Source organism: Microtus ochrogaster, unplaced genomic scaffold, assembly GCF_000317375.1.
Source record: "Microtus ochrogaster isolate Prairie Vole_2 unplaced genomic scaffold, MicOch1.0 UNK90, whole genome shotgun sequence".
Lineage (NCBI taxonomy): Eukaryota > Metazoa > Chordata > Mammalia > Rodentia > Cricetidae > Microtus > Microtus ochrogaster.
The window spans coordinates 747576-773263 of NW_004949188.1; the positions used below are offsets into that span (position 1 = coordinate 747576).

General features: G+C 50.6%; 1 protein-coding gene across 1 annotated transcript; it reads right to left on the reverse strand.

Annotated features, from left to right (window-relative positions):
* Positions 1–1339: 1339 nt before the first annotated feature.
* Positions 1340–24999, reverse strand: Zswim4 (zinc finger SWIM-type containing 4). Its single transcript, XM_005370938.3, has 14 exons — positions 24770–24999; positions 22938–23139; positions 20209–20565; positions 18115–18263; positions 17888–18038; positions 16639–16806; positions 15705–16058; positions 13571–13708; positions 13057–13311; positions 12564–12699; positions 9645–9799; positions 6942–7105; positions 3971–4052; positions 1340–2794 (listed from the first exon to the last, which is right to left on the reverse strand). Exons 1-14 carry the CDS (start codon positions 24905–24907, stop codon positions 1935–1937), a joined length of 3309 nt encoding a protein of 1102 aa, XP_005370995.1. The 5' UTR covers positions 24908–24999; the 3' UTR covers positions 1340–1934.
* Positions 25000–25688: the final 689 nt, after the last annotated feature.

Below are 25688 nucleotides of genomic sequence, written 5' to 3' on the forward strand. Positions count from 1 at the left end.
TGAAGATTGAAGATCCTGGGCAGGTGACATTTGGGGACGGCTTGAACTGGAGGGATAATTCAGGCCTGGGGTGTATGAGAGAATGAATGTAAAAAGGAACTTTGGTTTGAGGTGTGATATGAAGTCATTAGGTGTAGCAGGGCAACATTAGTGGCTGGCAAACCTGTGCTACACTCCAGTTCCGTGAGGGAGTATTGTGCGATTGCAAATGCTGAAGCAGTGTTCAAGAAGGTTATCTGCACACACCAGGATGCACTGCTCAGCACGGTGCCAGCGATTCAGGCACCTTGAATACTGAGGGACCTACTAGGTGGGGTTGACTCCGACTGGCTCTTGAGCAAAGGCGCACCACGAGCCTAGACAGGGTCAGCTCCAGTAGTGTCTGACCTCGCGCGCCGCTACAACAGCGCCCCATAGCGGCCAGCACGCCACCCCCTAAGTATCCTCGACTATGAGCGAGTTTGTCAGTGGCTAAAGAATACAAAGATCCAAGAATGAGAAGAAAACCAAGACAACGTCCCCGGGATGACTCCATCTGAGACCTGGGAGGCTCATTCGCAGCCCGGGCGCTCAATGGGCACCCCGCTGCGGGCCCAAGAGTAGCCCACCCGTCAGCTCCAGACGTCCCCAGCAGCACTCAGTACCTGACGCGACCTCCCGAGCTCGTTACCTGGAGCCAGGCGCCCCCTGGTGGTCATTTCTTGCGGCGTCTGGACCGCCAAACTGGGTGCACTTTGCTAGAGGCATTGTAAGCGTCTGACTCAGAGGTTGTGACTTGCTGCCAGGGAGAGATTGCTCTTTGTGTCAACACATGCTACTGGAGAAAGCCAGCAGCCCTCCTGTCCCACTCTTGAAGCTGTGCCCAAAAGCCAAAATGGATTTTTTTTTTTTTTGTTAATGGAACAGCCCTGGCCCTGGATATGTGTGGGGCAATGTAACTCAATCTCAAAGTTAAAAAGAAGTTGTGCTCAAATTTTTTTTTTTTAAAAAAGGAAAGGAATACAGTACAGGATTCAATAAATAGGAAAAAAAGTTACAAAACGGTGCCAATTTTTTCCTTAATATACAAGAAAGAAGACTGGTTCATTTGGGGTGGAGGCGATCCCCTCCTTAGGCTAAGGCCTGGGGTAAAGGAATGCCCCTATCAGCAGCCGGGACTCAGGAGGGAGAGAGATGCAGAAATGGCTAAACTAAAGGAAGTGAGGAAACAGAGATGGCCATGTAGAGCGAAAGGAAGACAGGGTGGGATCCCTGGCTGTCTGTCTATGCCTCCCACACAGGTTGGAGGGCAGCCTGGTTCCTGAGTTGTGTATCCAGTTACTAGTGGTGGGGTCTGGGCAGCAGAGAGCTGTCCCCAGCCTACCCTGTGACCTTGGTGCCCAAGACAAGACAGGTCCTGGCTAGACAGGGTGTTTGGGGGTGAGGTATGTGGCAGAGGCCCAAAGCCTCTTGATTCCTTCAGTGGGGATGAGGCATTGACTTGTGCTGGCGGCTTGGGCTGGAAGCACGCGCAGGACAGTGGACAGGACCCCTGAGCTGTAGGAGAGGGGATGAAACACGGGATTTAATACCTGATGTGACGTCCCCAGGCACGTGGGTGGGCTCTGGAGGATCTGCTATACTGAATTTAAGAACTAATTTCTGGAAAGTTCTGCCTCCAGCCCTTCTCCTGGTAGCCCCGGCTAACCCTGTGAGTTTGGGAGAGCCAGAGCTTGCCTCTTGACTGTGGGGTGCCCAGGCACACCCCTGCAGGCCTCTAGTTAGCAGTATGGCTTCAGACCCTCAGATCTCCCATTGGTCTGCATACTCCTAGGCACACACTTGGAATGGTGTCACCACCTGCCTCCCACATTCCAACACTTGATCCTGAAGTAGCCATGGGCCTCCTGCTTCAGGAAGGCAGGCCAGGGGATACCCATGCTAGCTGCAGCCCCTCAGCCAAACCGCTCCCGAACCAACAGCATTAGCTTCTTCTTCCCCTTATAGGTCTGCTTAAGGCTCTCTAAGAATTGTGCAAACTGGAGGTGCCCATCTGGAGCCAGAAGGAAGGTCTCTCGGGCTTTGCCCAGAAACTCAATGAAGTCACCATAGTGACGTGGGCTGATGTGGGTGAGGCGTGAGTGGCTGGTGGTGATGTAGGCAGCTACTGCAGCATCCAGGAGCTGGCAGAGTGGTGCCCTGTCAGTCCCTAGTGGCTTGGTAGCCCTGCGGGCCCCCAGTGGGCCCAGACCAGGTGCTGAGAGTGTCCAGCGGCGCAGGATGTCTGAGAGCATAGGTGCGCAGTGAATGCTGCGGATGATGAGAGGGACAATGGCTGACAACTCGTGCCGCCCCAATGAGTGGCTGAGCGAGCAGGCCCACAGCACATCGTTGACCGCAGGGTGGCTGTCTTGGTTGAAGGCAATGCTGAGTTGTGCCAAGGCTAGTGTGGCCAGCTTGTAGGCCCGCAAAGGTAGGCCTCGATGCTCCATGTATCGTGCTACAGTGAAGAGATGGGCATGGCCGAGGCCACCGGCTGCGGCATCCAGCACAATCTGGTAGGCGGCCTCAAAGGCTGCATGATTCTTTTCACACAGGGTCAGGGCTGGCAAGGCGCAGTTCTGGGGGTCTTTCATGGAGCACTGTAATGCCAAGGTGCGGGCACATGCCCAGAGCTCCTCTCGCCCGGCTGTGTCTAGCTGCAGTCGCAACAAAGTGGCATGCGTGGTGCCTGTCACTGCCACAATAGTGACTGCCTCCACTGGGGTGAACAAGGAGTACCAGTTCTTCATGATGCTCATCAGCGCTGGTGGGCCTGGGCGTGGGGAGAGGGAATGGCGCAGGATGTGTGTGTGTGTGTGTGTAAGACTCTGCCATTTCCTTTCCCACTCTGCAACCACCAGCTCTAAATCTTCCCAGCTTCACCATGCTAAAACTTTTTGTGTGTGTGGGGGTCTCACTATGCAGCCCCAATTGGCCTTAAACTCAGAGATCCACCTGCCAGTGCCTCCAAGCGCTGGGATAACAGGTATGTATGGGCCATTACACCTAACTGTTCTCATGGGACGGGAGAGATGCTCAGTACTGAAGAGCACTGGCTGCCCTTCCAGAACCTGGATTTGATCCTAGCACCCACATGATAGTTCACAACCATTGGAGATGCCAAGGAATACTCTGGCCTTCAAAGATACCAGATACACATGTGGCACACAGATACACACACAGGCAAAACACTCATACACATAAAATTAATTAATTAATTAAAAACAAACAAGGTCCTTACAGTCCAGGCTTACTTCAAATTTGCTATGTAGCTAAGGGTCAACTTCTGGTCCTCCTGCCTCCACCTCCCACATGCTGGGGTTAGACGTGCACCGCCATGTCCGGAGAACACAGGGCCTAGTGCATGCAAGGCCTGCACTCTATCAAATAAACTGCAACCCTTTTCTGCTGGTGCCATGGAGCTACAGCCAAGAACCCTGCCCCTGCCATGTGATCACCCTGTTGCTGAGCCACACTTCTAACCCATGGAGTCTTGAGATGGGGTCGCATTATGAGCCCAGGCTGTCTACAATATGGGGACTCCTGATTCAACCTCCTCAGTGCTCCAGGTGAACCACTATGTCTGCAGAGAAAAATTTCCCAAAACCATGGAGGTGGCTAGCATCTGGAGCTTCCTCTCCACTCCTAACCACTTCAGTCTGGCCAACCACCAGACTGTGTACCTCCATTATCCCATGTGATGTTCCCTCCCAGCTGGCAATGGGGAAGGACCTGCCTTTTTGTTTTGTTTTATTTGCTTTGAGGCAGAGTTTTACAATAAAGCCTTAGCTGTCCTCAAATACCCTATGTAGCCCAGGCTAGCCTCTAATTCATAGATCTCCCTGCTTCTACCCCTGAGTACTTGGGTTAAAGGGCTGCACAGTGTTCCAGTCAGGGCCAGTTTTTCTGAGGCCTGTCTGGTTCCTCAGTGGCCCCTCCAGGTACTCACCAATCTCCGTGGCACAGCTAACTAGCCAGCGCACCATCTCTCTGCGCCGCCAAGTCATTGTATTCAGCGTCATCCGCATCACCTGCAAGGAAAGAGGAGGGTGGGTCCTCAGAGCCCTGCTGTGTTGGATGGCTTAGGCCAAGGAGGCTGGAGGCAGAGCTACTGCAGCAGACCTGGGTGAGAGGCCTCATCTCTCTGGCCTCAGTTTCTGGCTCTATAGAAGAGGGATAAAGGAGAGATCAGATCGCCCAGTGGTTAAGAGCACTGACTATTCTTCCAGAGGACCTGGAACCCTTCTAGCAACCACATGGTGGTTCACAACTGTCTGTAACTCCAGTTCCAGGGGATCTGGCTTCCTCACACATACATGCAGGCAAAACACCAATGAACATAAAATAAAGATAAATTTAAAAAATGGAGATAAAAATATAGACTAGGAGGGGCTGGGAGAGGTGCTCAGTGGTAAAGAACACTTGCTGCTCTTGCAAAGGGTGGAGTTTGGTTTCCAGAACCCATAGCAGGTGGCTTACAACCACTTTACCCCCAGCTCCAGGGGATCTGATGCCTCTGAGGGCACCAACACATATATGACATATCCACAGACAGCACACTCTCTGTGCACATGAATGCACACATAACTCACACATAATTAAAAATAAAATCTTTCATAAAAAATGAACCTGGCATGATAGCACACTTTAGTCCTAGCACTCAGGAAACAGAGGCAGGCAGTTTGGGGTTCAAGACAAGACTGGTCTACAGAGCAAGTTCCAGGACATCCAGAGCTACACAGAGAAACTCTGTCTTGAAAAACCAAAAGGGAGGGGGGAAAAGAATTGGGAAGATGGCTCAGTTACAGTTAGTGCTTGCCATGTCAGCATGAGAACCTGAGTTTGATCCCCAATATCCATGTAAAACAAAGATCAGGGGCCGGAAAGATGGCTCACTGGTTCAAATGCTTGCTTCGAGTTCAGGTCCCAGCACCCATGTCCCAACTCCAGCTCCAAGGCATGCCCTCTCTTCTGGCCTGCATATAATGTGCATACTAACACACAAGCACACATATGCACATAAGAATAAATCTTTAAGAAGGATCCACCGCATGGTGGTGCTGGGAAAATAAACCAAGACGACATGGCTGAGGCTCTCTGCAGTAATACTGACTACCACTGCTGTGACCTTACGGCCTCACTCAAAATCCTACTTATATATAAGGAGCTAACCAGCTCCTCTTTCTAGAAAGTTCCATACCTTAAGTCAGAAGACGTTTTCCCTGCACAAAGCACCTGCCCTCTGTGGGTCCCTCCCTCCCTCCCTCTCTCCCTCCTTCCTTCCTTCTATACACGGTTTCTCTGTATAAGAGCACTAGCTGTCCTGGAACTCATTCTGTAGACCAGGCTGGCCTTGAACTCATAGAGATCTGCCTGCCTCTGCCTCCCGAGTACTGGGATAAAAGGTGTGCATTACTATATCCAGCTGATTATAGCTTTTTTACATTTTTTTTCTTGGTTCTGGGGACCTAATTTTCCAAACAAGCACTTTATTGACTGAGCCACCTTGAGAACCACTCTTAGGTTCTTTGGTTTGTCTGATTGTTTTTGAGGTTGGGTCTGTGGTCCGACTGTCTTCAAACTCAGATCCTCCTGTTCTGTCTAGGATGGAAGGTGTGTATCACCACACGAAGCTGTTTTTCACATACTCTGTCCCTGCAACTATCTGGGGCCCCATAACCAGGCTCATACCTGTCTAGCCCTTCAGTTTCTAGGTACCCTAAGGCCCAGATATCCATGTCCTCTACTGGTTATTCACCTATGGGCTGCACTCAGACTGGCCTGGTCCTTGCCATGGCAGGACAGTGATATTCAGCTAGAGGCCTGGCTGACAGAGCTCAACCCCAGGAAAGTCCCTTTTTGAAACTGCAAACCCCCAGCTAACATTACTCTGTATACATCACTCACTCCCAAGGGTGTTCCTTATTGGCTGACTCTGCCCTATTCATGGTCTTCGTTTTATTTATTTAGTGTGTATTGGTGTTCTGTCCATGTCTGTCCATGTCTGTGTAGTGACAGCAGAGGCCAGAAAAGGGCATCAGATCTCTGATTCTGGAGTTATAGACTGTTATAAACAGCCATGCATGTCTTGGGAAGCAGACATGGGTCTTTTGGAAGAGCAGTTTACTGTTGAGACATCTCTCTAGCCTCGTGGTCTGTCTTTCTTTCTCTTTCTCTCTCTCTTTCTTTCTTTCGATACTTTCTCTGTGTGTCTTTGGCTGTCCTGGCACTCACTCTGTAGACCAGGCTGGCCTTGAACTCAGAGATCCTCTGCCTCCCTGAATGCTGGGATTAAAGGCACGCACTACCACTGCCCGGCTCATGGTTTTTATTTTAACCAAAAGCACCAAGAGGCAACCTCAGGATCTATTTCTTTCTTTTCTGATTAAAATATTTTTATACTGGGGATGGAATACAGGACATAGTAAAACCCACTATAGCCCTGTGGAGTCACACCCCAGCACCTGGTCTGTGTTCATGTTTTGATTTTTATGGGTTTATTTGAGACAGAATCTCAAATAATACCTCCAGACCTCCAACTCTCTACATAGCCAGGGTTGACTCTGAACTTCTGATCCTGTCTATACCTCCTGAATGCTAGAATTACAGGTATGCACCAACACACTTGGCTTATGTGATGCTGAGGCTAAAACCCAAGACATTAGGCAAGCATTCTAGCAGCACTCTCTGGTCCTCTTCTGTCCCCTCCTGGGTCCATCCCCTGGCCTGCAGACCCTGCCCTGCCCACCTGGGCCCTCTCCGTCTTTAACCACAGTCCTGGAGATGAGCCTCAAACCTAGAGTGATATCCGTCACTCAAGTTTGGTCTATAACTCCACCCTCAGAGGTGTGACTCCTGTGTCAGCCTTTGCCCCAGGAGCAGGGTTCCCACTCATTTCCTGGTGATGTTATCTGGAGTACCTGCAGCCCAAGCTCCAGTGCGATGCCCAGCAGCATGGTGTCTGGTGGCGCGCTGGCTGGTGTGGCTGTCTTGCAGGCGTCCTGTGCCAACTTGAAGAGCAGGGCTGGAGAGTGGATGTTTTGCTGGACGGAGCCCAGGACTGCATGCAGCCACTTGGTGTCTCCTGGGTGGAAGGAATAATAGAGGCCACAGTTGGAACACCAGCATAAATGGAGCTGAATGACCTGCCACAACAATCCTCCACACAGGACCTCGTGTGTATGGCAGGGAACAGGCAATGCTTCTGTAAAGAGGCAGCTCTAAGATGCTATTTTCTCTGTTTTGAAAGGCTTGGGACGAATCTGGTGTGTACTAACCATGTACTCTACTCAGGAGCTATCTTCTTTACCAGAATCCTCACCACTGTCCTTGATTCCACACTCCCATCACTCTGCCCTGGTCATACCAGTCTGCTTGTACTAGTGTAACTCTGCAGTGTTGGGGATGGAACCCAGGGCATTGCACAGGCTGGGTCAGCACCCACCACTGAGTCACACTTCCAGCCCATCACTGGGGTATTCTAGGCAGGAGCTCTACAACTGAGCTTCACTCCCAATCTCTGTTCTTCTCTTGTTCCTCGGACACAACAGGTGGAACCCAGCCTTAGGGCTTCTGCTCTGGCTATAGCCCTCTGCTCAAGACAATGGGGATTAAACTGTGGCCCTTTCTCCTTCAAATTCCTGTGCCGAGAAGCCCTGTTGGGATGGGCATCTGGGTGAGATGAGGTCAGAAGGGTGGGGCCCTGTGTCTCATATGGATCTGGATCTGTGTTTAAGCATCCAGCAGGTTGAGGTGGGAGTGTGGTTCAGTGGTAGAGTGCTTGGCCTAGTTTGTACAAGGCCTGGATCCCACCTCAGGTACCATAGGAAAAAAACAAGGCTGCCTGCTTTAGTGTCCTATGTGACACCAGAACCTTCTTTGTGTATGATGATCTCTGTTTATTGTTTGCCACTTTTTTTTTTTTTTTCGAGATAGGGTTTCTCTGTGGTTTTGGAGCCTGACCTGGAACTAGCTTTGTAGACCAGGCTGGTCTCGAACTCAGAGATCTGCCTGCCTCTGCCTCCCAAGTGCTGGGATTAAAGGCGTGCGCCACCACCACCCGGCTTGTTTGCCAGTTTTGTGTGTTCATGTGAGTGTGAACACACGTATATGCATTTATGTGGAGGCTAGATCTCAAGCTTGAGTGTCATTCCTCAGGCACTGTCCACCTTTTAAAAAATATTTATTATTATTATTGTGTATGGGTGATTTGTCTGGTGCCTGCAGAGGCCGGAAAAATGTGTTAGATGCCCTGGAACTGGAGTTACAGATAGTGTGAGTCAGTACATAGTTGGTGGGAATTGAACTCTGGTGGTCTGCAGGAGCAGACAGTGCTCTTAACCACTGAGACACCTCTCCCGCCTTTTTCCCCCCAACATTTCTTTGAAACAGGGTTTTTCTTTTCTTTTTGAGACAGGGTTTCTCTGTAGTTTTGGAACCTGTCCTGGAACTAGCTCTTGTAGACTAGGCTGGCCTCGAATTCACAGAGATTCTGCCTCTGCCCCCAAGTGCTGGGATTAAGGTGTGCACTGCCACTGCCCAGCTAAAACAGGGTTTTTCACTGGTAGGGAGCTCACAATTAGATCAAGGCTGGCCAGATGGCAGATGCTGGGAATCCTCTGTCTCCCCTTCCCCAGTGCTGGATTGACAAGTGTATGCCATCACACCTAGCCTTTTTTATTTTACTTTAGAGACAGGGTCTTATTATGTAGCTCTGGCCAGCCTGGAACTTACTGTGTAGACCAGGATGGCTTCAAAAGCACTGAACCACACCTGCCTCTGCATTTACCTCCCAAGTACAGGGAATAAAGACAGGTGTACCTAGTCTTAGGCCCATCTTTATATGGGATCTGAGGACTAAACTTAGATGCTCCCTCATGCTTGTGTGATAAATGTTTTACCAAATGAGCTGTCATTTCCCTGGCTCATTTGTTTGTTTGTGGTGCTGGGGAGGCTCAGGACTTCATACATGATAAGAAGGGTCTCTACAACTGTGCTCCAGGGCCTGGCCAGTTGATTATACATCTTCACAGAGAATAGGACTTAATTTTGTTGGCTACCACCTCCGAGCACTGAGCAAAGACCCTTCTTGTTCCTTACAGGGAATGTGCAAGCAGTAGTGGAAAAGGAAGTCTGGTAAAAGAAACAAGGCGGGTATGGTAGGACATGAGACTAAGGGTAGAAGATCATAATTCAAGGCCACTGTGAGCTACACAGCCCATGCCAGGCCAGCTTAGAATTCATCGTGAGATCACATCTTAAAAGAAAAACGGGCTGGAGAGACAGCTCAGAGGTTAAGAGCACTGGCTACTATTGCAGAGGACCAGCGTTTGATTCCTAGCCATGCCTAGCACCCACATGGCAGCTCACAACTGTCTATAATCCAGTTCTAAGAGATCGGATGCCCTCCATGGGCAAAGCACATACACGATGCACAGACATATATTCAGGTAAGCATTCATACACATAAAAAATAAGTGAAATCTAAACATAAAGAAAGAAAATTAAAAACAAAAACAACAAAGAAATGGAGGACAAGAGGTGAAGAAATGGAAGAGGAACAAGAACAAGAGGAGGTCAGGGGAACACCAGGGCACCAGCAGGTCGGCTGTCACTGTCCTCACCCTTGGCAGCAGTCAGCATGGTGGAAGCCAGTTCACACTGGCGGGTCTCCAGGTGGCCGAGGATGAACCAACGGGGGAAGCGGTTGCTCATGATGGAGTCCAGTGGGTTAGGGTGAGCTTCTCCAGCTGGGAATGTTGTCTCGAGTACAGGCAGCCTGGGACAGGGGAAAAGCAAACACAGGGTGAGCTGGGGCTGCCACTTCTTCATCTGTCCCTGCCTAGAATTTTCAGTGAGGCATTGGAGGAGGTGGACCACGGTTCAGTTGGTAGAGTCTGCTAAAGACTCTAGGCTCCACGCCCAGCACTGTAGCAAAAAATGCCTAGGATTTTAATGGCTACTATCATACAGAGAAGATATATGTATATATGCTGGCAAGGATGGGGAGAGAGGGGAACTTGTTGCAGTGCTGGGGTCTGAGCTCAGTATTCGAACAGTTGCCTAGTAAGCACAAGGTCCTGCATTTGGTCCTCTGCTCTAAAAACAAAAAACAAAACAGAAGCTTATCTACAGTTGCCATGTGAATTAATATAACCATCATAGAAAGCAGAAGTTCCTGGGGAAACTAAAAATAGAACTACCATATAACCCAGCAATCTCACTGCTGGGCACATGTCCACAGTAAATAAACAGTAAATAAAAAGAGACAAGATGCTACCACAATTCGCAATGGCCACGTGTGATAGTCAACACACATGAACACGATAAACAGCTACAGAAAATGTAACACTTACCTACAAAGGAATACTATTCAGTCCTAAAAAAGAATGCAACACCACCACTTGAGTCTGGAACAGGATGGCATTACATTCACTGGAATAAGTCAGGCGCAGGGAGGAACACCACACCACTTCAGACACAAACGGAAGCTAAGGCAGATAAACAGGCCAGCCATGGTGACCCACACATGCCCTGGCAGCACTCCAGAGGCTAAGGCTAAAGTCTCAGGCCAGGGCCTGGAGAGATGGCTCAGCAGTTGAGAGCACTGGCTGCTCTTACAGGGAACCCAGGTTCAATTCCCAGCACCCACAACTATCTGTAACTCCAGTTTCAGGGGATCCAACACCTTCACACAAGCTACATGAAGGCAAGACACCAATACATAAAATAAAAATAAATAAATTACTTTTTTTTAAAAAAAAGTACTTTAAAAAAGTCTTAGCCAGGTGGTGGTGGTGCATGCCTTTAATCCCGGCACTCAGGAGGCAGAGACACATAGATCTCTATGGAGTTCAAGGACAGCCTGGTCTACAAAGCAAGTTCACAGAAAACCCCTACCCCCCCAAAGACAGAGAAAGAGAAAGAAAGAAAGAAAAAAATAAAAACAAATAACAGATGATATTCTAGAAGGGACGAACAGAAATTATGTTGGAGCTTCTGGTGGGGGGTTGGGAAAAGTTGGGTCATAGGTGACAGAATACATGTGTGTCTTTATCATCGATCTAACTCTAATCATTCACACACTCCCCACGACCATCCCTTCTCTTTCTCTCTCACCATCTATCAACTACCTAGGTTCTGAGATCCAGTCTTGTTATGTAGCCCAACCAGGTGTGGGACTTGAGATCTCACCTCAGACTCAGTGTGCTGGGATTACAGACCTCTGTCATCATTCACACCTGGCTGCTAAGAAAATGCATTTAAGATGGGTGTGGTGGTGTATACCAATAGTCCCAGCACTGCAGAGGCAGAGGCAGGCAGATCTCTATGAATTCAAAGACAGCTTGGTCTACAAAGTGAGTTACAGGACAGTCAAGGTTACATAGAGAAACCCTGTCTTGAAAAACAAAAACAGGGCTGGAGAGATGGCTCAGTGGTTAAGAGCACTGGCTGCTCTTTCAGAGGTCCTGAGTTCAATTCCCAGCAACCACATGGTGGCTCACAACCATCTGTAATAAGACCTGACGCCCTCTTCTGGCCTGCAGGCATACACACAGACAGAATATTGTATACATAATAAATAAATAAATAAATAAATAAATAAATAAATATTAAAAAAAAAAATAGAGAGCTTGAGGCCAGCCTAGGCTATATGACTCTGCTTCAAAACAAAAACAAACCCCATCAGAGGACCAGACATTGTTTAGATGCCCTGGGAATCCACCAGTTTGTGACAGGAAGGAGCTATGTGTGTGTATACACCCCTGTATCGTTCCCTCCTCTCACTGGCTCCCACCACACTGGGAGCTCAGAAGGTACATTTCCTTTATATGAGCTATCACAGAAGAGAAAGTGATGACATCACTCCTGCAGATGCTCTGGGAGCCAGCGTGCCCACAGACAGTCAACAGAGGTTCCACTGCCTGGAACATCCGTCCTACACAGCCCTTCCTAAGCTCCCTTCCACTGTCTTGAGCATCTTTCTGCCAGGTTCCCTTGAAACCCTGCATATGAAACTGCAGCTTTCTGTCCAAGTCCTCCCTCTTTCTGCTCTCGTCTCCCATTTCCTGGAGCACCATCTGCACAAGGCAGAATGCACTGACTGTTTTGCTGATACTGCAATTACAACCACTATTTGGTCCACAGTTAGGGCACAAGCATTTGTTGAATGACTTAATGTTGCCCCTAACCTATGTATATTTTAAACATGAACAGAAATATTAACTGCAGGAAAAAATACATGTGCAATGCTGGGCACTGACCTCAACCTTAGAACACCCAGGCCAGCAGGGTACTGCTACATCATGACCCCAGTGCAGGAAACCAGCCTCAGATAGGCTGACATAATCCTCCTAGAAAAGGTCTGCACTCTGAGCACGCGTGTGGTCTGTAGCTGTGCATCATTCTCAAGTCCACCATATTACACATTTCCATTTAACTGACAAACACTCTGCTGCATGGGCCGCGGACCTCATTAACCAGACTGAGACCCAGCTTGGAGATGGGGCTCATAGCTCCTCACTCCCTCCTCCTGCCCTTACCTCATGGCTCGGAGTGCCAGGCGAAAGGCCAGATCTGGGTCGTGGGGCAGCAGCGCAGCGAACAAGTATCGGGCACAGGTGTGCATGGGTACGCTCTCTCGGAAAATCACTTCGCCGAAGCCACTGAAAGGGCCTCCTAAAGGGACAAGGTGACCTCAGTCTCCACTATCCCTGAGCTCCAGATACATTTAGAAGAGCATAAGAGGGGTCCCTAGGCAACACCGCGTGGTGAAGAATGAGGCTACAGAATGAGGAGGCACGCCAGCCCCAGCAGCAGCAATAAGGGGAGAGGACTTAGCAAGGAACCAATAGGGTCAGAGCATGGGCGGGGCTAGAATATGGGGCGGGCTTTACAATGCGGTGGGTTGACAGGTGTTAGCAGCAGAGTAGGCTTATTCTTTAGACGGTGGAGGAGCAGACCAAGGCCATGAGGCAAGACCTCACACACACCTAATCCTATAGGGCTATGAGTGTTGGCCGAGACCGGACTCACCTTCCAACAGCAGCCCAGCCTGCTTGCGCAGAACTTGCACCAGCCGCTCATCCAGCTCCACCTCCTCCAGCAGGGCCAGCAGCTGCTCTTCATTGCGCACCACTTTGTCCTGGGCATACAACCCCTCCGGAAGGGCCCGCTGCTGCCCTAGCCCCAGCAGTGCCACTTCCAGTGCCAGAGCCAGGTAGGACTCCCCAGGGCTCCCTGGCACTGGCACATGCTGGTAGGACAGCTTCCGCTTCTCTGTGGGCAAGTCTAGGGGAGATGCATCCAAGGTCGCTGAGGTTTAGATATGCTCCCACCCTTCAGCCCCAAGCTGGGTGACAGACGTGGAGAGAGGTTTAGGGAGAGTCCCAACTCTCTTAGCTCCGGCCATGGCAGCCTCATTTTGAGAAAGCTAAGCCTAATGGCTCCTGGCCTTGGGAGGGCACACAGCCAAAGCTGAGCTTGCTGTGACAATATCTGGCCAACAGAGTGGGTATTGTTCCTCCTGCAGGGGTCCTCGGGTGGGTACCTGGGTAAAGAGAGTGAGGCTCCTCCTCCAGTCGACAGGCCTCCAGCAGTGCCCTGCAGAGGCAGCCAATGGGATCCAGGGGATGGCCCACCCAACCTTCAGTGCTTGTGAGGCAAGTAGCACCTTTTTGGAGCAGTTCTGTATGGGAAGAGGTGGGCTCTATGCAGCCACCCACTCAACTTTGGAGGCTTTTTCTCCCACCCCACACCAACCCTCTATGCTATCTGCCAGTCTGTGAGTTACTGAAACATGCAAAGCAGTACTCTCTTCTCCTAGCCTTACCCCCTCCCCATCTCTGCAGCCAAGCTCAAACACCTTGGAGGCCCCTCAAGGGGCAGTATGAGATTCTTCTATGATAGACACCTGAATGCCCTGTAAGGCCGCTCATCCACTGACCTCCCCTGATCTTGGAACTCGGCCTGTGCTGTTCCCTAAGTCATCTGGAGATTAGCTCTGACACCTCCATTACAGAGCCCATTTCTCCCTTACACACTTGTCAGCATCACTGCCAAGAACTCAGACAGTGGCTTCCTTCTGTCTCCAGAGTTAGATACAGCATCTTTCCTTTTGTTCAGGGTGCTTGTGTGCATGTGGTATATGCATGTGCACATGTGTGTGCATGCCCCATAGATATACTGAGGATAAAGTTCTGGGTTGGGAGCCTTCTTCCAGCCTGCTCTATCTTTTGTAACAGGAGCTCTTTGGTGAACCTTCAGTCCTAGAGCCCACCTTCTCAACTAAAACGGCTGCCAACAAGACCCTACGATCTGCCTGCCTTCAACTCCCAGCCCTAGGAGACAGTGACGTGCCCAGCTTTTATATGGGTAAAGGGTATACAAACTCAGACCCTCAGATTTTCACGAAGCACTATCACCCAGCACCCTACCTACTGAGCCACTTCTTGGCCCTGCTTTTTTATTTTATTGTATTTGAGACAGGTTCTCAGATGGTCTAGGTGGGCCTTGACCTCTGACCTTGAAGTTCCAACTCTCTTGTTTCCCCTTCCTGAGTGCTAGAGTTAGAGGCATGGGCCACCATACCTAACTTGTAAAGTGCTAAGGTATAAAATACATGCTAGGTAGGCACTCCACCAATGAGCCACACCATAGCCCTTTTGTTATGTTTCAAATGTTTGTTTGAAACTCAATTTGTTGCCCGTGTTTAAAAGTGAGCAAATTCTACATCAACTAGTCTATTCTTCAGGCTTCTCTCTTTCCGCCCTACGACCATATTCTTGAGGGTCATGCTGTGGAAACCTGCCTACTACAGGGTCTGGAAGTGTCTACATTTCCCAGCCTCCCTTGCATGAAAAATGGATAAACAATGGGAATGCTACCATTACTCTGTGGAAGCTGCCCTGCGTGTGAATAGTGGTGGCCAAGGCAATGTGCAAGAGGAGGTTCTAGTGGCCAGTTGTGGTGTCTTCTTGGGAATTGGCTCAAGAGCTGCACATACCTATTAGCACTTTGACCTAATCCTTACTCTTTTCTGTCCCTTTTCTTTTGTTGCTGGGACTGAGACCCAAGGCCTCAGGCATTAATAAGATGCTTCTACCATGGCTGTTTTGTTTTTCTTTTTTCAATATTTATTTATTTATTTATTTATTTATTTATTTATTTATTTATTTATTTATTTATTATGTATACAATATTCTTCCTGCATGTATGGCTGAAGGCCAGAAGAGGGCACCAGAACTTATTACAGATGGTTGTGAGCCACCATGTGGTTGCTGGGAATTGAACTCAGGACCTTTGGAAGAGCAGGCAATTTTGTTTTGTTTTGTTTTTCAAGATGGCGTTTCTCTGTGTAGCCCTGGCTGTCCTAGAACTCACTCTGTAGACCAAGCTGGCCTCGAACTCACAAAGATCCACCTGCCTCTGTCCCCTGAGTGCTGGGATTAAAGGCATTCACTACCAATGCCCTGCAAGGCTTCTACCATGTAACTGCACCTGACACATAGAATTTTCCCACCACACAGTGCTTCAGTTTCAACCAGCACTTTTTATGATAAAATCCTTTCTGTCTATGATACAGAGAGTGGGAGCTGGGGTGGTACCCAGACCTTCTTTGCCATCTCTCATGGGCTAGCCTGTGTCTTGGGCACCTGGGTTCTAGAGCCTGTGCCCTCACTCACCTTTTTTTTGCTGCTTGTAGTTCTCAAGCTGGTGTCGCTGCTGCAGCCGCAGAGTGTTGACTATGGCACATGCTAGCCGCAGAGCCTTGTGGGGATAACCATGGGCACACAAAGTATCCACCCGTGCACAGGCAGTAGGGAAGGGTTCACCCAGCCAGATGGGGTGGCCCTGAGGGTCAAAGGTTGGTTTGTCACCTCCCATATTGCCAGTGAGACTTGGGCCACAGGAATCACTGGCCAGGATCCTCTGCAGGTGGCTGTCATTCCAGTGCAACTCCCCAGCCTGCAGTGCTCGGCTGAACACTGTACGACGGGGACTGGTAGCTGTCACCTCCTCCTCTTCATCCTCTGAGCCTACAGGAGGGTACCAATGTAGTAATGGTGGTGCTGGTGAACAAACTGTAGTCAGCTTCTCCTACCAGGTGCCAACTCAGGGTTCTACCCTAGGCAGGTGATGGAAATGAATTCTTGAAGCAAATCCTCAAAGGGAAAGTGGGGGCTGGCATCTGTCACAGCACTGGCACAGGTTACAGACATCTCTTTCCTCCCTGCTAGCCATTCTTGTTCCGTCTCTCCTCAGTCTCTTTGCTTCTTCCTAATTGATCTTTTGTTTTTCTTCTTCTCCCTCTTCACTTGTCTTGCCCACACCCCCGTCACTGTCCCTTCCCCACCCCCCTGCTGTTGGGCTCCTGTCCTTCCCTATCTGTCATCTCACTTTTGCTAACTGGAGGTCCAGCAAGTGCTGTGTCAGCATCCTCAAAGACATCATTACTTTTGCCCTTAGCACTTGCTCCTTTGGCTGGAAGGACAACCAGTGGGGCCCCCTTCCGTATCTCCTACCTTCTCTCTCCTGGGACACGGTAACTGTGACAGGTTGAGCTGTAGTGAGTTGTGATGATTTTGTCAGAAACAGGTTGTAGGGCCCTTCTCTTACCTGTCCTGGAGGTCAAAGTAGGCTGTAGGCTGGGGATGTCAAAGGAGTAGTTGCCCTCTTCCAGTGGGCACACATCTAGCTTGTCCCATGCGCCAAGTAGCTGCAGCCAGCCTGAGCGCTCATCTGGTTTGCAGTGGGGGCTCAGAATGACGCAGACCCACAAAGCCCCTGAAGAGCAGAGAGAGGCTCAGCATCTAGGTCAACATCATGAACACAGGCTAAGAAGCAACTGCTGCAGCCTAGGCACACGTTCCACCTGAACATGGGCTGCAACTCAGTGTCTCCTCACATTATGGTAAGGAAATAAAATAAAATATGGCCAGCGAGAGGGGAAAAGTGCTTGTAACCAAGAATAATGATCTGAGTTCAGTCCCTTGGATCACATATGGAAGGAGGAAACTAAGCCCACAAAGTTGTCCTTTGACCTCCATGTGTGTACACACATATACACACAAATATAAATAAATGTAACTTTTAGAAAGAGAGAGAAACTGAAATATGGGAAACAAACTCCACTCGCCCTGGGTCACACCACATTTAAGTCGGGGCTCAAGCCCGGGTTTTTGGTGCCTCGTGAATTTTAGTGTTGCTTCTTCCCCACTTTCCACATGCCTCTTATCATCTGACACAGGGCACTGCTATAGTGGTGACTACAAAGCCCCAGCACCTGGGAGGTGGAGAAGAAAAAGACCGAGAACTCAGGGTCATCCCTGGCAGTACTGTGAGCTTGACGTTAGCCTGGGTTACATTGAGACCCTTTATCAAAAACAAAACAAAACTGTACAGAAAGGATATGCATAGACTCTCTGTAGACACTGTATGGTTTTACAAGGGTCTTGAGCATTCCAGATGTTTGTGTCTTAGAGGATTTGGAACCAATCTTCCAAGGACATCAAGGGACAAAACTGTACAATACTTAAACACCCATGCATGGATTCATTCTCTCATCTACCAACCCATCCACGCATGTATCTATCTAGACTTACTGAAGATGGAATTCATGATCTCATACATGCTCAACAAGCCTGCTACAACTGAGTTATATCTCCAGCTCTAACTATGTAACACTACTCCCAGAAGAGCCAAGAGCCAGATTTTGTGTCTTGTTCTCTCTGGGAGTTCCAGGACCCAGTAGGGTGGCCAACATGCTGGGAGTCTTAGTAGTGTTAAGTGGAGGCAAGATTTGGGTACAGATGCTAATATGAGTGGGAGCCGGGGTGTGGGTTTCACCCCAGGGTCTAGGCCTTACCCAGCTCATCCCACAGCTGCCGGCACTTGTCTGTCATGCCAGCACCCTGTTGCCGCCACAGGGCCAGGCGAGGGTCCTGCAGGAACTGCTCAGTCATGAGGATTAGCATGCGTGCCCCATTAGAGTCCCGTGCCCGCAGCATCTCCCGCACCTGTGCAGAGCAGCAGGCGGTAAGAAAGGGAAGGACACAACAGGACCTCTGCCCTGTCCACCCCCAGCCTTGGTACCTTGCTGAACATGGAGCGCAGCTGCTGGCTGGCCCCATAGTGGCCACCATTGGACAGCAGCTGCTTCACCTGCTCCTGGATCTGTTCCTCATCTAGATGCCAGCAGTTGGCATCTTCTGTGCCCGCACCTGCCGTGGGATCTGGAGCACCTAGGGTGAAAAAACAAGTGTAGAGTGAGAGAAAGGGTATCAATCCTCCCCCTGTCCATTCCTCCAAAATCAATACTCTGTGCCTCCAGAAGCAACCCCACCAGGGCTTCTGCCTGGTCACACTGGCCATCCACCTATTAACTCACCACCAGTCCACTTGCCACTTCCCTCACACTCACTCATTTAGCCTTCGCGCCTCATCCCATCCATCCATATAACTGTTCATGAATACATCTTAGCCAGGCGGTGGTGGTGACCGCCTTCAATACCAGCACTTGGGAGGCAGAGGTAGATGGATCTCAGTGAGTTCGAGGCCAGCCTGATCTACAAAGGGAGTTCCATGACAGCCAGGGCTGTTACACAGTGAAACCCTGTCTTGAAAAACCAAAAATATGGGGCTGGAGAGATGGCTCAGTGGTTAAGAGCTTTGCCTGCTCTTTCAAAGGTCCTGAGTTCAATTCCCAGCAACCATATGTGCTCTCACAACCATCTGTAGTGAGGTTTGGTGCCCTCTTCTGGCCTGCAGGGACACATGTAGGCAGAACACTGAATACATAATAAATAAATAAATCCTAAAAAAAAAAAAAAAAAAGAAAAAAAAGAAAAACCAAAAATAAATCTGCCCATTGGTTCGTCCATCTGTCCATTCGCCTAACTGTACCAAACACTACAAGCCCCTCCATTGATTTAGGTACTCAGTCCATTCATCTGTAGAAACTGTTTGTATTCACTCATTTAATCCTCCTCACAAACCACCAGCCACTCCTCCATCCTCTCTGGAACACGGCCCATCCATACTAGCCAGTTTCTATGCATCTCTTCCCCTCCACACCAGTTTCTCCATGTCCACAGCCTAGTCTGACCACTCAAAATACCCACCCTATTCATCTGGCAATCAGCCATGTTGTCCACCCACCAAATTACTCCAGCTCACGCATATGCTTCCCTTAAACTCACATGTTCCTCCCAAACACCTACCCATCAGTCCCTGGTGTATGCACCTGTCTTTCTTCCTTCCTTCCCTTATTTCTTCTTTTGAGTTTTCTTTTTTTTTTTTTTTTTTTTTTGTTTTTTGTTTTTTCGAGACAGGGTTTCTCTGTGGTTTTGGAGCCTGTCCTGGAACTAGCTCTTGTAGACCAGGCTGGTCTCGAACTCACAGAGATCCGCCTGCCTCTGCCTCCCGAGTGCTGGGATTAAAGGCGTGCGCCACCACAGCCCAGCTTCTTTTGAGTTTTCAAGACAGGGTTTCTCATGTATCCTTGGTTGTCCTAGAACTAGCTCTGTAGACCAGGCTGGTATTGAACTTACAGAGACCCACCTGCCACTGCCTCCTGAGTGTTGGGATTAAAGGTGTGCACCACTACTGTCTTGTTTCTTTTCATTTTTTAAGACAGGGCCCCACTCTAGCTCCAAAGGTCACCCCACTCACCTGCCACTGTACTCAGTGGCTCATCCCCCACGCCCTTCCATGACATCAGTTCCCCCTGGTGATGAATCATAACCTCCTGGAACCCACATGGCCCCATGACCCACTATAGCACCCACCCACTACTCATCTACCCGCTATCTTCCCACCACTATAGCCAAGCAAACCAGCAGCAGATCCTCCCCAACACCTCCTAAATCCATCCATACCTCACTATGACATTCACCTTTCAGCCTTTACCCTGGGATTCTGAGATACCCACCCTCTGTGGGGCACCTCACACTAGGATTGAACCCTCCTGCCTTTGCACACTGCTTGACTTCAGGGTGTCACTGTGTTTCAAGCTACCTCAGCCTTCCCAGTCCTGAGTTGACTGGCCTAAGCCCTATTTCAGGTGCCCTAGGGTCAGACCCCTCCAGATGTGCCTCTCTCTAGGTGTGTGACATCCCCCAAAGCAGGACATGGATGGTACCCACTCTGCCGGCCTCTGCATCACGGCCCCTCCTTCTCTCCACTCACCATGAACCAGGTTGATCTCAGAGCCCAGAAGAAGGATCTCATCAGCAAGGCGCTGGGCAGTGGGTAGCACCTCAGTGTGGTGTGCACTGATGAGATACTGGACGAACTTCTGAAGCTGATCACGGTTCATCTGAGAGAGGGTCTCAGAGATGGGCAGCCGCAGCTCCACCTGGTGTGCATGGCGGATGCGGTACAGTGACAAGGCCACCACATGTGCACAGTAGAAGAGGTCTCGGTTGTCACAGCCACAGCTCACAGATGTGATCTTGCAGCGGTCAAAGCTGATGGAGACGTGGTAGAGATGCTCTGGCTCTCCTGGGGCCCCCAGTTCTCGGATGTTCCCACTGAGGTGGAACCCTAAGAAAAACACACACTGTGGAGACCGGATCACCCCAAGACCTGGATGCACAGCCCTGCTGAGAAAATCCAGTGCAAACCATCTAACCCATCCATGCCTCAGTTTCATCATCTGTCCAGATGTAGCGACGACGATCTTGTGCGGTTCTAATAAATGAATGAGTTACTTATGATAAGCATTTAGAATGACTTGACATAAAGTTAAGTCTCAAATAAATCTCTATTTTCTTGGGGGGGGGTGCCTCAATTGTTCTTTGCCTTGTTTATCTTTGTTTTTTTTTTTTTTTTTGTTTTGAGACAAGGTTTGTCTATGTAGCTCTGTTTCTTATAGAACTGCTATATAGACCAGACTGGCCTCAAAATCACAGAGATGTGCTTGCCTCCTGAGTGCCAAGACTAAAGGCGTGTACAACTATACTGGGTTTCCACCTTATTTTCGAGACAGGTTCTCCTTGAACATGAAGCTAGCCCCTTTGACTAGGCTAGCCATGGAGATCCTCTTGTCTCTGTCTTAGTGCTGGGGTACAGGCATGCAACACTGTGCCTTGCTTTTACACGGATGCTGAGCACCTGAACTTAGGTCTTCTTGCTTGAGCAGCAGGCATTTAACCAAATGAGCCCTCTCCCCTGTTCCTTTGTCCTTATTCTAATGATCACTAAATAGTATTATCAGTGTAGACACAATGTTTGAAATGCTTTAGGTTGAAAGCCCTTGGTTGCTATGGTTACAACTGAGCCTTAGAAGCTCTGAACTTCCTGAGAAGATGCCAAAGGCCTGTGGCACTTGAGGGCAATGGGGTGATGGAGCAAGTTCTGGGCAGTCCTGAGTGTCTGTCAGGCTCATCCGACTGGTTGGGTAGCCTGATGCAACCTGCGTCATGTAAGGCATGGCTTCCTCATACCAGGGGTAGCTATGGGGCCTGTGGCTAGGTTATGCCCAGGCAAAGGGGTACAAGGCTGCCAGGCAGGGTCACCACGGCTGAGCCATGACCTGCTATCATGGGAAGCCAAGAAGAGTCTTATTCATTTTTTAGCGCAATCACTACTCCTCCTCTTCTAAGCTTGATGCTAGGTCTAAGGCCTTTTCCCTCATCTTCCTCCCTGTTTCCCCAAACCCAGCCTTCTCTGCTCATTTTCTTTCCGTCTGCTTCAGAACCACTTGGGCCCACTGCCTGAGGTCTGAGTCCACTCTCCTGGCCTTAGCCTTGTCATTTTCTCCATCAGCACATAATAGTTGTGCACATTCATGATACACGATGTGGTAACTCAATAGGATATACAATGCATGGTGCTCAGATCAGAGCAACTGGCTTTTCCTGCTCCTTCAACAGTGATTATTTCTCTGTGTTTGGAAGCTTCCAACTTCTTCCTTTTAGTTCTTTATAAAATACACAATAAATTTTTGTCAACTATAGTCACTCTACTGTTCCACATGTGGCTGCAAACCTTTGATCACAATCTCCCAGGACACAGCTGCCCAACCGCAAACTCTCTGACACCGAATTTGTGTGACTGGTTTCTCCCTGGGTCCAGCCACTGAGGCCTATGATCATCCTGTTTAGCATTGAGACAGGATCTCACTATGAAGCCTTAGCTGGACTGGAAATCATAGATATCTATCTAGTTCTGCCTTAGGCATGTGCTATCGCTCTGGGACCACTTTGGTTTTTGAAGCAAGAGTTTCACTGTTTTGTCCAGGGTGTCATGATCTTGAGACCTTCTGGTCCCAGCCTTCTGAGCACTGGGGTTACAAGTGTGTACCACCATGTCTAGCCTTAGCATCATTTGTGCCATGCAACACAGATGCTCTGTCTAAGGTCAGGAACTGGCCCTTCCTGGGACCCTGCTTCTTCTTTCTTTTTCCACCTCTTCTATTCCTCAGCTTAGCTGTCTGAGGTCCACCTTTCCCCTCCAGTGCATAATCCTGTCTCCAAGGCTGGTGTGAAGCCCAAGTTCTCCAACAACTGTCATCATGTCTCAATCCCTCTAGCAGGCCCCTCTGAGATCCAAGACCAACTCCACCTGTCCTCTTCCTTACCTGGGTCCTCCTGTCAATGCCTGTTCGTTCCTTCTCTACCCCACTTTCTAGTTCACCTTCCTCTCTCTGAGTCTCCCGAAGTTTTGATAGATCTCTGACATCTACTATATACCTAGCTTTATATAGTAGGTATTTAGTATAGTACCCCCCCCCATTAAACTAGGCTCTTACTGTGCCTCTTCATCACTAGCCTCTGCCTCCCCAGTGCTGTGCCCAAAGAATGCCACAGTGTCTCACCCAAGCACATCTGGGCCTTGAAGCAGGTGGACTGGGAGCTCCCCCTCCATCCCGCCCTGACCCCTCTGCCTCCTCCAGGATAGAGATGCTCACTCACCCACTTGTAGCACTCGATCCACAGCCCCACTCTGCAGCAGGTGCAGCCCACGGGTAAATGGCACCCGCGTGTCTTGCTCGCCTTCTGGGGGCTGGTAGCCTAGTGATGAGTACATACAAATCTCCCGCTCACTTCGTGGAAAAGACCAGAACACAATGCGCTTCTGAACTGGCTCTGGCACCCGGGAAAAGCGCTCCTCCACCTGTGGGAAGCGCTGGTGGGTCAGGAACCTGGGCTGGAACCCTGGCCATGCTGTTTACAAGGCCCCCCTGACCTCTCTGCGTCTCTGTTTTCCCACATGTAAAACAGGAATGTGAAAACCAACCATGCTACAGAGACTGGGGAGATAAAACGTATACACCAGTGAGTCCTTGAAAAGGTAGTGCCCCTTGAAATCCCAACTACTTAGGAGGCTGCACTTGAGCCAAGTAGTTCAAGGCCAGCTTGGGTAACACTGTGAAACTCCCAGCAACAAAACAGCTTTCAATACAATAGTATTTACTTACAATAGTGCCTGGCTCATAGTTAGCATTCTACAAGCTTTTACAGCCAGTTTCCCAGGAGTCTGGGGTTAAAGCCCTTCTATAGCTTGGGCATTGAGGGACAAGAAGAAGTCAGATACAAGTGTAAGAATAATCAAGGACATGAAGTCCTACCATTCTCTCTGTTCAACCCTTAGAGATGGCTTCTGATCCTCACAGGGACACAAGATGCTGAACCACAGCACAGGGTCAATGTCACAGCTTTGGAGCTGCCCTGGACAAACTCATCTCTTCAGGATCTCTAAGCCAAGGAGCTCCAGCTCCCAAGACCAGGTCCACCCTGGGGTTTCTTCCCCTGCCTCTTCCCTGAGAAAAGCCCCTAGGAGGGAAGGGCTGTCCTGACGTGTCTCCCGTGGGCTCCAAGGAACAGAACCAGCTGCTTGAGGCTGTGTTCCAGATCTGAGCTGGCTAGTCACCGACTGGGCTCCCTTGGACAAGTTTCTCAACCTCTCTGTGCCCCAGTTTTCTCAATGTGAGAGCAGCTCCCCAAAGGGTTCCCAAAGCTCGGCAGAGTTCTCTCAGCACCTGGCGGAGCCACAGCAGATCTGTGGGCGCCCTGACGATGGTTTTAGGGTTATTCTGAGCATGTCACACAGGGCCCTACCCAGGTTTCCAGGAGAAGGGGGAGTCAATGACTGGGCTGCTGACTAAGGAGGGATTTCCCGGTCGTGAATCAGCCCGTTCCATCCACAGTCAGCCGAAACCCACCGTCCCTAACTCAGGAAGAGTTTCCGAACACAGAACACCCTCAAAGTCAGACTATAAGTCGCCGGTTTGGGACTGTCGCCCATACCCTCCCATCTCCTTGGGGGACACTAGGATAGGGGAGAGTGGGTTTGCGGGGTTCTACCCACAAGTCACAGAGTAGGGGGTTCCAGGTGTTCCGGCCCAGGTACCCCAATCTTGGTTCCTGAATGACTGGAGGGAGGGGGAGGAGGGACGGGAGGAGGGGCACAGAGCCCTTCCCTCAGTGACCCTGTCTCTTGTCCCACAGTCGGGATATCTGGGGAGATCAGGTGGGTCTGGAGGCTGGAGCACGGGGATACAGGGGCGTCTTGGGTAGGCCCTGCAGAGACTGGGGTCGTCTCCCTGGAGGGCGGAACAGGGACACGGAAGGCAGGAATGGAGCAGTGCGAGTCTCTGGGCAGGTGTCCCTCTCAGGAGAGAAGCGGCCTGAATGGAGACCGGGTGGGCCACGGGCGGAGAGGCGCGGGGCGCGGGGCGCGGGGGGTGGGGCTGGCCGCTGGGGAGGGGGCGAGATGCGAGGCCTGGGGCAGGCCGGGGCCTCACCTGCTCGAAGGCCCAACTCTCGGCCACCCGCTTGGCGCTGAGGTCCAGCAGCGGCTCGGGGCGGCCGCGACGGGCCCCGGTCCCAGGCTCGTCCCCCGCGGGGCAGCCCCGGCTGCGCTTGGCCGCCGGGGGCTCCATCCGGCCGAGCCGGCCGGGAGACGCGGCCCCTTTAAGACTCTTCACAACAATGAAGCCGTCTCTGCAGCCGCTGCCTCCTCAGCCGAAGCCCCGCCCCCGCCGTCCTACTTCTTCCTCGCCATTGGTTGTCTCTTCAGACCCGCCTCCTAAAAGCCGCTGTTCATTCGGTATAGGCCACGTCCGTCTTTCCGGTGCCATCCAATGAAAGGTCGCAGGGTGAGGCGCTGTCCATCACGGAGCGGAATGAACCAATCAAAGCGACAGGACCCCACGGCTCGGCCTTTTGAGGAGTTTCGGGGCGGCCCCACATTCATTCACAACATTCCTCCCCCGCCCCCGTGGGCCGGCCTAAGAGACTGGAGGCTGGGGCTGCGCCTACACACGGCTTTGTTTACGGAGGGTCGCTTCCGGGCGCCGAGGGGCCCCGACTGACGCTCTCTGCGCGGTGTGACCCCAGAAACTCACGCAGCCTCTCTGGGCGACCGTTACCGTGTGGGATGCCTTAGGAGCCGGCTGCGGCCGGCACAGCCTTCCTAGCAGCGCCGTGGGCTCGTGAGCTGCGAGCTAAGACAGTTTCTACATCCGAGAACTGAAATTGCCCGTTGCGACCATTTCGACCCATGAGAATGGCAGTTTCGTTAAGTTCGACCCCACCTCGAATCGGGAAGCCAGCCACCGTCTTCTCCACCCTGCCCCATGACATAAGAGAACCCTGCGTTTTCCTACCCTCGCGGCCCCTCCACCATCATTTATTCATCCCGTCCAGTATGACACTCCTCCC

Coding starts and splice junctions, on each gene's coding strand:
- Zswim4 (XM_005370938.3), bottom strand. CDS start 24,907: ATGGAGCCCCCGGCGGCCAAGCGCAGCCGGGGCTGCCCCGCGGGGGAC. Junction 18,039..18,114: donor TGCGCTCCATGTTCAGCAAG/GTACCAAGGCTG, acceptor TGCTCTGCACAG/GTGCGGGAGATGCTGCGGGC. Junction 13,312..13,570: donor GCCTCACTCTCTTTACCCAG/GTACCCACCCGA, acceptor CATCTCCCCTAG/ACTTGCCCACAGAGAAGCGG.